We start from the raw sequence: 12601 nt of genomic DNA, 5'->3' as shown, positions 1-12601 counted from the left end.
GTTATGTTGTGCTGCGTTTTCAGCCTGGGGGTCCCCAAGTCGGTGACCGTGATGGTGATGTTGTATTCGGCTCTGCTCTCTCTGTCGAGGGGACTCTCCGTTACCAGCGTGTAGAAATTCTTGAAAGTCGGTTTCAGAAGGAACGGCAGATTATCTGGGATAGAGCAAATCATCTTTCCATTGTCTCCAGAGTCTCTATCTCGAATTCTGAAGATAGACACTACAGTCTCAGGAGCATTTTCTGGGATGGAGTTGGTGAGTGAAGATATGGTAAGCTCAGGGGCATTGTCGTTCACATCCACCACGTGTATGACTACAGTGCCTTTTCCAGAAAGGCCTCCGCCATCTATGGCCTCAATTTCTACGTGGTAAGATTTAATGTGTTCAAAATCCAGTTTCTTTGTCAGTCGGATTTCTCCTGTGACTTCATTAATTGAGAAAGTTTGTTTAATTTCATCTGATGCTTGGAAAAAGCCGTAGGAAACACTCCCGAAGTTTCCAGAATCTATATCTTTAGCTGAGACACTAAGTACTGGGGAGTCTAGGGAGCTGTTTTCCAAGACCTGTACTTCATATGGGGTGTGCACAAACTCTGGAGCATTGTCATTGACGTCTGTGATCAGGATTCGCACTGTGATGGTGCCAGACTTAGGTGGAGATCCACCATCCAGTGCTATGAGGGTTAAGCTGAACGCAGGCTGCTCCTCTCGATCCAGCGCTTTGTCCTGCACCAAATCTGGGTATTTCTTGGCCTCACTATGATTTCGAGTTAGAACATGAAAATAAGAATTGGGGCTGATAGTGTACTTTTGAAGGCCATTGCTACCCACATCCAAATCCTGAGCTAATTTCAACGGAAACAGAGTCCCTGGCTGGCTGTTCTCCGGTATTTTCAAGAGCATTTCCCCAGTCGGGAATACTGGGGAGTGGTCATTTATGTCCTGGATTGATAATTCTCCTTCAAAAAATTGCACCGGCGTTTCCAGCAACACTTGGAAATGCAGTACACACGGTTCAACAGAGCCACATAGTTCTTCCCGGTCTATTTTCTCTCTCAAAAGCAAATCTCCAGTCTGACGATCCAGTTGCAAGCGCTGCTTGTCATCGTCAGACACCACCCGGGCTGACCTAGCGGTCAGTTCCCCAATTCCCAGGCCCAGATCTTTGGCCAGATGGGCTATAAAGGAGCCACTCTCTGTTTCTTCTATCACAGAATAACGAATAGGCTCAGGGCAAGCCTGGGACAAGAACACCATCAAAATAAAGGCCACCACTTGCCTGTTTGGTTGAATTCTCTCTGGCGTCTTCATGTTGGAGTCCGGGCGCTTACATCCAAACCTTCCTAGCAACCACAAAAAAACTGGAGATACTAAATTCTGGTTTCTTGTTTGGCAGAATCCTCACAAAGTTGCCTTTAATCTTAAATTCGTTTATCGCAGCCCAAACTCGCTGGTAACCCAGTACGGCTGGCAAAGCTTCTTCCGTGTATTTGATTCCTTTTTGCAACAAAGGAATACGGAGCTTTTTACAGCTCTTTATTCACAGTCTTAGCCTGCAGCGCCACCCTGCGTCTTGATTGGGAAATTAATATTTTCAAGTCAAAGCATATTTTGTTAAGGGTCCAAATGTAAACTATTTTTTAAGGTGTATATAACTTTTACAAACCTTGTTATTCCATCCAATTGCATAATATATAAAGTTACTTCATTATATTGCATGAGCTAGAGAAATTGTGAGCACAAAGCAGGATACCCTGATCTCCCCACATTCTAATCAGTGTAACTTCAAAGAATTCCATTTTCCCTTTGCATAATCTAACCAGGGGATATAAATTCTCATAAAATTATAATTCATAATAGTTACATTTGTTTATTTCCAAGTATGTGAGGAATTAATGATGATGCAAAAGCTTGTTAAGGTGTTCTGTATCACAAGGTCTCAGGGAGACTATTTTTCAAAGGAAAGTTTCTATGTCGCTACACTGGTACAAATAGTAATATAGTTGAATGAAGAGGCGTCTTGATTTGTTATGAATCCTTTTACAGTGTAAACCCACATTAAATTCAGAAGGAATAAAAAAGTATTAGAATTTGATTCTATTCTCTCCAAGTAATAGACTTGGAGAGTAAATGAAAGGGGTTTTACCGACAAGGAAACTGAAGGGTATAGGATTTGATTACTCTACTTGACTATTAGCAGGATAATATAAAGACAAAATCAAGTGAATAAAAATCATAATATTTTGTTAAGATAAAGGGTTTAAGTTTAAGCTTACTTTGTTAGATAGATATCTATATTTTATGTTTGCTTCTTAGCACATTCATCCTTTGTATCCCAGATACTATATTCTTCAACCAACTCACTGCGGGGTGGGGGGTGGATAGGAAATCTTGATTTAAAACATTTTAATCTGTGAACAAAGGGTGCCTCAGGCCTTGTCTATTCATATATCATAAAGAGAAGAAACGTATTTATAAAATGGGTTCCAGCACAGTGTGCAGCTATTGTAATTGCCCTGATACAGTAAGTTAACTGAGATACAGTTAACCAGTTTGTTGGTTACAATTAGTATATTAAGTGGAGTGCCATTTATCTTGGCACATATGGGATTTCCCCTCCTTAAATACCCTGTCATTTTATTTAATTAGTTAATTAACTTAATAAATTATAATTCATGTAGAATGAGTTATTTTAAAAGCATGATAATCTTAGATTCTGTTAGTGACAGAAAGTATTATAAAAATATTTTGGGGGGCACCTTGGTTAAGTGTCTGACACTTGATTTTGGCTCAGGTGGTGATTCGATTTGGGAGCTCAAGCCCCGCATTGGGCTCTGCACTGTGAGTGCAGAGCCTGCTTGGGATTCTCTCTCTCTGTCTCCGCTTCTCCCTTGTTCGTGCTCTCGCTCTCGCTCTCTATCTCTCTCTCTCCCAAAAATAAACAAACCTAAAAAATATTTTTGAAAGAAGCCTGGATAATGGTGATCATTCAAAAATATCAGCTGAATAAATAAATTAATCCACTCTAATGATCATGTTTCTATATATGTAAGATTATTGCCAGATCATATATGCAGCCATGAACATGTCTGAAAATAAATATAGAATTCTCAGAGATGAGAGTATAGTACATGCTAAGTACTATTCAATTAAATTTACTTTGAGTCTAGTTCTATTAATGAATTCCTATAAGAGATACAGCATTGGCAATAATAACATTAATACACTTTAGAATTCTTTTACATTTAAGGCAAATCAGAGGAGATACAATATATATATGAACATTAAGTGAAATAAATACTGAAAAGAATAAAAAGCAAGGATATTATTTTAGATATAAATGGAAAACAAATATCCTGGGCAAAACAAAGAGCAAATTGTATACAATATAATAATGAAGTTCTAGTTAGATTCAAATTAAAGTGTTCAGAACAAATCTCAAACTATATTTCATTTGCTTATTCCTATTTGTTGACATTCAAATAGTGTTGCAAACCAACTCTTTTCAGTTCCTTTTGTCAATCCAAAGCAAATGAAATCTAGATAATATTAACACAAATGTGTCTCTATATGCCATTCTATGTAATACTCTAAGCAGTTACATATACTAATTCATTTTATCCCCCAACAACCTTATGAGGTGGACACTCTTATCATCTGCATTTTATAGATGAAGAAATTTAGGTTTAAATAACCTACCCATAATCACACATCATATGAAATGGCAGAGCTGGGATTCAAACTGTTGTTTGTGTGTGGCTTCAGAATCTATTCTCTTATCTACATAAGTGGAATTGGAGAAGTGGGCAACTTTTTAGATAATGTAGATCCAAATTTAAGTCTTGGGTACATAGACATCATAGGTGAGATATATTTATGTTCAAGTTTGTAGTTAACCTAAGATGACCATCTTCAAGATGGTCTGTCTTCCTTTAGAGTTAGAAACCAGCAAAAAGAGGTGCTTACAAAACTTAGGAATTGGAGGGGAAACTAATAGTGCTTTGTTGTGACCATTAATTAGGTAAAAAATAAAAATTAAGAATGACGTATTTAATGAATTCCCTATAGCCTTAATTATTGGAGAAAAAGATATCTATGTATGCTCTTTTGAAATGTTATTAGTATGTGAAGTTAAAATCAAGAAAGAGGGGCGCCTGGGTGGCGCAGTCGGTTAAGCGTCCGACTTCAGCCAGGTCACCATCTCGCGGTCCGTGAGTTTGAGCCCCGCGTCAGGCTCTGGGCTGATGGCTCGGAGCCTGGAGCCTGTTTCCGATTCTGTGTCTCCCTCTCTCTCTGCCCCTCCCCCGTTCATGCTCTGTCTCTCTCTGTCCCAAAAATAAATAAAAAACGTTGAAAAAAAAAATTTAAAAAAATAAATAAATAAATAAATAAATAAAATCAAGAAAGATGGCCTAAAAGGACAGTCTAACATATTACATCATAGATTATTCCCCCCAAATAAACTGCTAAATTTAAAAACAGCCTATTATATTTTCCCTGCATGGAGGAGGAGTTAATGATATAAATAATGATCACCCAAAAAACCATTCTATTGCAGTCAGGAAAGTTGCATTATCCATTCTGAAGGATTCATACAATTTACACAACTTTTGCAGGACCTGAAATATGACATTTAAAGTATTTTTTCCATTTTGAGTATACAAAGAGAGAGAGAATAGTTTTAATATCTCCCTGGTAAAATATAGGCAAGAACTTTAAATTTCATTGAAGAAAAGGTAAAAATCATTTTAAAGGAATTTGAATACAAGTAGATGGAAAATTCAAAATGCAAAATCCATACTCTGAAGTTTTGAATACTCTCACTTGTTTTAAAAAAAGCAAGAATTTTTTCAAACTTCCTGATGACTTGAGGGCTGTTTTTAAGGGGGAAAGTAGAAGGAGTTTGAACATTAATTGTTTTTTTATTTATTTTTTATTATATTTATGTTTTTTTTTATTTTATTTTTATTTTTATTTTTTATTTTTTTCTTATTTTTTTATTTTTTAATATATGAAATTTACTGTCAAATTGGTTTCCATACAACACCCAGTGCTCATCCCAAAAGGTGCCCTCCTCAATACCCATCACCCACCCTGCCCTCCCTCCCACCCCCCATCAACCCTCAGTTTGTTCTCAGTTTTTAACAATCTCTTGAACATTAATTGTTGAGAGAAAGAGAAATTAATTGGTGAAATAGGTATTAGATATTAATTAGTATTTTTAGTTCCTTAAATTGCACTTTAATAATATTATTTCAAATTACTAAACTAACATTAATAATTGGTTAATATTGATGGTTTGTGGATTTTGTAAGAAAGTCTTATAAATTTTTGAGATTTGTTTCTACTAGATAGATAAATTAGATACCTCAGGCTTGCCATTTGAGTGAAATAACTATAAAGCAAACAATACAGCTCACTGGTGAAAGCAAACTAAAATTATTATTAATATCAGCTAAAATTCCAAACTAAATCTATAAGATATTTTTTATCACATGTATCGAAATGGAAATTTAGAAAGGAGATATTTGAATAATGAGAATTTGGCTTGAGAAATTTATGATGTAGTCTAAGACAATTTCTAATAATTCCTTGTAGGACATACTAAATAAAGAGATTATATGTTTAATGTATCAAAAATTTCAAACATCTAATGTCTGCCTCACAATACATCTTTAAACTCAGGAAGTATGAGTCTTCCAAATCTGTTGTTCTTTTTCAAAGACTGTTTGGCTATTCTGGGTCCCCTATATTTCCATATGAATTTTAAGGTCAATATGCCAATTTCCAAAAAAAAAAAAAAAAACAAAAAAAAAAAACAAATCTGGCTGGGATATTGATAGGGATTGCATTGAACCTGTAGACCAATTTGGCAATTTGGGAGGTATCATCATTTCAACAATGTCGAGTCTTCTAGTCCATGAACACTTTCCATTTATTTAAGTCAGCTTTAATTTCTTTCAATGATGCTTTGTTGTGTACAAGTCTTGCACTTATTTTGTTAAATTTGTTCCTAAGCATTTTATTCTTTTTGATGCTATCATAAATGGAATTGTTTTCTTCATTTCCTTTTTGGATTGTCCAATGCTAGTGTATAGAAATACAATTGATTTTTGTACGTTGATCTTGTATCCTCCAACCTTTCTGAACTCATTTATTAATTTTAGTAACTTTTGTGGATTCCTGAGGATTTTCTTTAGGCAAGATCATGTCATCCACAAATATGCTTTTACTTCTTTTCAATCTGAATGATTTTCTTTTTCTCATCTAATTGCCCTGGCTAGATTTCCAGTACAATATTAAATAGAAGCAGGGAGAGGGGGCATTCTTGTTCATTTCTCATCTTTCACCATTAAATATGAAGTTGGCTGTGGGTTTTTATAATTGCCCATTATCAGGTTGAGGATATTTCCTATTCTTACTAATTTGTTAAGTGTTTTTATCACGAAAAGGTGTTAGACTTTGTAAAGTGCTTTTTCTGTGTAAATTGAGATGATTGTATGGCTTTTCCCTTTTTGTTAATATGGTATATTTTATTGATTGATTTTCATATGTTAAACCAGCTTTTGATTTCTGGGATAAATTCCACTTGGCTGTGGTGTTTAATCCCTTTCATATGTTGCTGGAGTCAGGTTGCTAATATTTGGGTGAGAATTTTTGCATCTATATTCATAAGGGATAATGGCATAGAGTTTTCTTTTCTTGTGTTATCTTTGCCTGCATTTAACATCAGAATAATATGGGCCTCACAGAATGAATTGGGAAGTGGTCCCTGCTCCTCTTTTTAAAATCAGGTTTGTGAAGGACTGGTGTTAATTTTTTAAACATTCAATAGAATTCTAGTCCTGGGACTTTCTTTGTGTAAATTTTTTTAAAAATAGTATTATTATTTTTTAAGTTTATTTATTTATTTTGAGAGAGACAGAGAGAGTGCAGGGGAGGGACAGAGAGACAGGGAGAGAGAGAATCCCAAGTAGGCTCCATGCTGTCAGTTCAGAGCCTGACACCAGGCTCAAACTCAGAAACCATGAGATCATGACCTGAGCCAAAATCAAGAGATGGATGCTTAACCAACTGAGCCACCCAGGAGCCCCTGGAAAGTTTTTTGATTACTTATTAAACCTTGAATAGGAAAACATTCAAGATGAAAAAATTCACTTCCCCAGAGATAAATTTAGGCAAAACAAATCTGAAAATGACAATAGAGAACACAATTTTAATTTTTGATAAACCCCAAATTGTTCTAGAAGTTGAGTTTCTCATCAAAGCTCTTTTCCTCATAGACAGCCCATATTATCTGGAGCCAAATGACTTTAGAAATCTGAACCCATTTGTCTCTGATATTCTGGTCAGAAACCTCTCACATTAATAGTTCTGCAACTAAGTCCCGATGATGTTGATATCCCCCAAATACTCAAAAAATGGCCTTATGAGAAGTAGTCCACTGAAGGTTCCCTGTTAGTCCTCCACAACAGGAGCAGAAAACCGAGAGTGGAAGATGGCTGAGTCAACTCAGTGATCAAGAGGATAGAGAACCTGTCAGCTGAGTAGACTTATGTGGAGGTTCAGGGAATGACAGGTCAGGCTGGGATAGGTCCTAGACCATGTCAAATGGAGGTGGCTTATAGTCCTTAATAACAGCAACAGCTTGTGCCTGGCTGTGCCTGTCACTTAGGAGCCTAGTAGTTATGCTTCAGTGCTCCATACTTCGACATGTAAACATCAAATACTCTGAAGCTTCGAATCATTGATAAAAGTCCTGAGTTTTAACTCAAGTTACATCCAGGTTACCACCTTGTTTTATGTGGCACCAGCTCAATGCATAAAATAAGATAGTTTTGCAGCAAGTTTTTCTGGCTATCCAGCAAGTATGTGTGTCATCCAGGACTACCATGTGCAGCAGTGTCATATATATTAATAAAGACCATGATTTTTTTCCTGTAGGTAAACCCTATGTATCAATTACTTCAGCTACAACTCGATTTTCCTCAAAATCAGTTTGTTCACTCTGAAGATTGAAAAGTAAAAAATGTCTCCATTAGCTCCCAAGTCTACAGCTGTAACAGACACCAAGATAAACAAGAGGCAGAGGGTGACACTCCCTGCGATTTTGCCTCATGGAGCAAATGCAGAGTAGGACCACCTACTCTGTAGTAGGGAGAGCGGGACCAAATCAAACACATCATTAGGTGTTGGTCTCAAACTTCTGTGTCTGACAAAGTTGAGCTAAGCTTCTTAATTAAGGCTTGGGTTTGTAGAACCTGGGACTGAAACCACCGTGAGACTTCTCTTTCCTCCCTTTGATAAGGCTACCAAAATCAGTACTGGTGTGAGTGAAACCTCCAGTAGGAGAGGAGTGATCAGTAAAGTATCACCAAGCATATGAGGAAGACTAACAGTGTGAAAAATGCACTCAACAGATAAAAGAATGTATACATAACAAACACAGATTCAGAACAATATGGAAAGAACTTAAGAGTAAAAGACATTTAATGTCCTCAAACAAAAAATAAGTTGTAAATAAAGAACAAGCTGTTATGAAAACTTATCAAATGGAAATTTTGAAAAGAAAAAAAAACTATAGTTTTTTTTCAGTATATTGGGTGAATCTCAGGCTGAGACCGAGAAAGTACCAGAACATCGGGATAAAGGTAAAAAATCTAAAACAGAGTAAAGAAGGGGCTCTTGGCTGGCTCAGTTGGTAGAGCATGTGACTTTGATCTTGGGGAATGAGCTTAAGCCCCATAGTTGGAATAGAGATTACTTTAAAAAAATAAAATAAAGAAGTTTACAGATAAAAAATGGCAACTATACTGAGTTCATACTTTTAATCAACAGTGTTGAATACCAAAGAACAGAAGGAAAATGAGTTTAGATTTAAATATCTATGTTCAACCAAACTATTGGCTAAGAAGAGAACTATTAGACATAAAAGTATAGATTTCTAGCTTTAAAATATACAGCAAGCTACCCTAAGAAGCAAGTATAAATAGAGAATAAAAGTGGTGACATGTACAGAAAAACTTGCATTAAAAAAAAAAAGTCCTCATTTACAAGGAAGCCATATTTAAGGATTAAGAAAGAGTTCTAAAAAGTATGGTAACTTACTTCATTAGTTTTAATGAGTGATACTTGAATATAGTTTAGTTTTTTAACAAACCTACATAAAAGTTTTAAATTCATTGTCATTTCTTTGCTTTTAAGTGTTAAAAACTAGATTGTGAATGTCAAGGAAATATTTAAGTTATTTATGAATTTATGTTTTCAGAGAGGTAAAAGAATGTACACTATCTAGAATTACATTTTGAAAATACATTAGTGATTGGCTACTTTAAAGTTTATTCAAAGACTTTCAGATCTTGCAAATTTCACTTAATTTTTATACCACGAGGACTAACCAGAGTTCAAGAGAATAATCGATTAGAGGCTAGTGAATTTAAATACAGATTTCAGGAAGTTAATTTGGTAAACAGAAGGTCTGGGAAGTTGACAGTGCTTTTATAAATTACTTTTATTTCATTTCTTCTTTATTGCTGAAATCAAAGATGTGAGCAAGTGCATCTGGAACCCAACTGGAGATCAGTACATTGTTTTACAATTCTCTGAGTTTCCAGAAATCTCCACACAAGTGAAGGAAGACAGCTAAATAATATATTGGTTCTATGGAAATTGGCATTATCAATCCCCAGCCCTTTCTGAAGGTAGCTAGTTCTTTTGAAATTCAGTGTACAGATAAGTTCCAAGTAAATGAGCTCTTGAAAAATTCATTGATTTCTCAAATGTTTTTTAAAAATTACTCATTCAGCAAAAGTTATTCAAGCATCTACTATGTGTGAGGCATAATGCCATGTGTTGGAGATACAAGTCTGAATAAAACAGAAACAGATTCTATTGTCAAGTTCCTTAAAGTCTAGTAAGGTTATTTAGTATATTTGGGCAGAGGAGCCATTTTAATTTCTCTTACTTTTTGAAAATTAGAATATTAGAGATCAATTTGGAAATAATTCACAGTAATGAACTTACTAGTCCTCACAGAAGACTACTAAAAATTATCAACATAGAAGGTCATCGCTTTTACCTTGTATCAGACTTTCAGTATGGGAATTCCAAAAAGTGGCCATAATAGATAGTACTATACATATGGTACCTTCTCTGTCCTGTACTTAATATCCAGATAAAGAAGTTTTTGAAAATTGTCTTTAAATAAAAGGGAAAAACCTTCCAACAGCACAGAAATAAAAATCAACTTTGAAACAAGAGTAAGGTGTAATTGTTTCTAATCTTCAAATTTAGTCTAGAAGATCTTTTCTGGCTTTACTAAATTCTGTTCACTCAACAATAGGTGAATTCAATGGATCTACCAAGTTACTAACAGCGTCTGTTCTTCTGTCTTCTGGGTCTAAATGAGTGCTCAGCATATAGCTCCTCCAACTTTAGTCCCAGATCATATACCATATTGGCCAAAAAAAGAACTGCTTTCTATACTTTCCACAATGGAATAGTAGCTCTGATACTACCTAGGACTAAGTCAGCCAAACAGAGAAGACTTGGTCACAATTCTTTGATCTTTTCCTCTCTTAATGAAAATTCAGCCAATTTATGAAAAGAAGAAAAAAAAAATCTAAACAGAAGAGCCAGATTAAAATATCTCTATAAAGTGCTTCATCAATGAAAGGAAATACTCTTTCCCCTGATTATTAAGGATTCATGCATTTGATCTCAGTTATGTAAAATGACACCATTTATAGCTGCACTTTAAAATATGACTGAAGTCATGTCAATCTTAAATTTTTCTTCTCTTTTGGGGATTTTCAAATTTGTTGAGAAACTTCAGTTTTCTCTCTTCTAGTCATAAGTATTCAATTCTTGGAAAGTTCTGTCCTTCTGGATGAGAAAATGCCTTCAAGAAGAAAACCAATTTTTTCCTAATCAACTTATTTAACTGGGGACTAAATATTTTATCACTTAAAAATAAGTTTTTCTCTTTCACTCAAAATAGCCATAAAATGTGACTTTGGTTGCCTCCAGATTTTATTCATAGTTATAGCTAATTTAGACTTTCACAATGATACTGCTCTTTTAGAAAATTTTCAATGTTTATTCACTTCTGAGAGAGAGAGAAAGAGAAAATGAATGAGTGGGGGAGGGGCAGAGAGAGAGGGAGACACAGAATCTGAAGCAGGTTGGAGGTTCTGACCTATCAGCACAGGCCCTGATGCAAGGCTCAAACTCACAAACTGTGAGATTCATGACCTGAGTCAAATCAGTCATTCAACCAACTGGAGCCACCCAGGAGCCCCTTGCTCTGTCTTCTTTAGAACTACCTATTCTTGTATATCTTTTAATTACATTGTAGGTGGTAGAATGCTAGTGTGGATGGACAGTCCTCAGAAGGACCATATATAATCCTGGGTCATGTCAGGTTGAAATCAGGAGAAGGGAACCAAGACAAAAAACAAAAATTACATATATATGTATGTATCCATATATATAATAAAATTATATAATTTTATAAAATATAATAAAATTATATAATATACATATATGTATATATTATAATTTTTGTTATAGATTTCCCTCATATATCACCATCTAAATGCCAAGTAGGTATTAATTTTAAAAGTAGGACTGGATGGGACACTACTTTTACATAAAGCATTTAGAGATCATACATGTACGTGCTTTCTTGAAATTATTAAAAAACGACTCTTAGGTTGATAACTTCTCTCAGAATTTACACACTAAATTGTCATAGCATCAGATGCCCCACTAAACAACATTTTCATGCAAAATGTAAAAGCACAATCTGTTTTTCAAAATGCTGTAGGTTTATATTTTTTCTTCAGTCTTCATGAGAATATTCTAGGCAAATCCAAGAGTAATTTGCCTTATAGCCTGTATTTTGTGTGCATTTATGACAACGGAAATGTAAAAATATTGAAATATTAATTGCAAATGTCAAAACAGAAAATGAACTAAATGTATTGTCCCTAAAAACATGGTGTACCTTAAAGAAGGTACAGCTTAGAGAAAACACATTTTAATCTATCCACAAACTTCATTAACTACAAAGCTGCTTTAAGTATATTATAAAGAACATTATCTGACTGTATTCAACAGGGTAAATTACAAGATTACTGTTTTGGAACTCTATCTACATTGCTTTGGATAGAGAATTTGAGATAGTTCCTTAAAGTAAACTTGTTTGAAATCACCATTAAAAGATAATGAATCTATTTTTGCTCACCTATTAGAAAAAGAAAAGAGGCATTAAGACTGCATTACTAAGACAGGAAGCAGATAAAAGAGAATACACGAGGATTAACAAAAACCACAAAGCAAAATCAATATTTAAAGACAATATTACATCAACTAAAGATTCTTGATTATAAAAGAAAACAATCAAAGCCAAACAATTACTTTTTGACCTAAACTATCATTAAAATTGGAGCTTTGCTTTAGTCTCACTCAGTGTCTTGAACCAGACCATTGGTAATAATCGGTTTGAGGAACTTGAACTCATTGGTCCCAAATCCTCCCGTCAGACACACCTCGTACTGGTAGCTCTGGGACAGTGTCCCCGCGCCGCTGACGTCCATCAG

General features: G+C 34.9%; 1 protein-coding gene across 1 annotated transcript in view; it reads right to left on the bottom strand.

Annotated features, from left to right (window-relative positions):
- Positions 1 to 12601, bottom strand: part of LOC125935208 (protocadherin beta-2-like) — a 27184-nt gene that overhangs the window by 3037 nt on the left and 11546 nt on the right. The window contains exon 2 of the mRNA XM_049648874.1: positions 105 to 1342. Coding sequence (XP_049504831.1) covers positions 105 to 1342 — 1238 coding nt within the window. The remainder of the gene's footprint in view (positions 1 to 104; positions 1343 to 12601) is intronic.

This window comes from Panthera uncia, assembly GCF_023721935.1.
Source record: "Panthera uncia isolate 11264 chromosome A1 unlocalized genomic scaffold, Puncia_PCG_1.0 HiC_scaffold_17, whole genome shotgun sequence".
NCBI classification, from domain to species: domain Eukaryota; kingdom Metazoa; phylum Chordata; class Mammalia; order Carnivora; family Felidae; genus Panthera; species Panthera uncia.
Note: the sequence above shows the minus strand (reverse complement) of the source record. Positions and strands in the feature narration are given on the sequence as shown.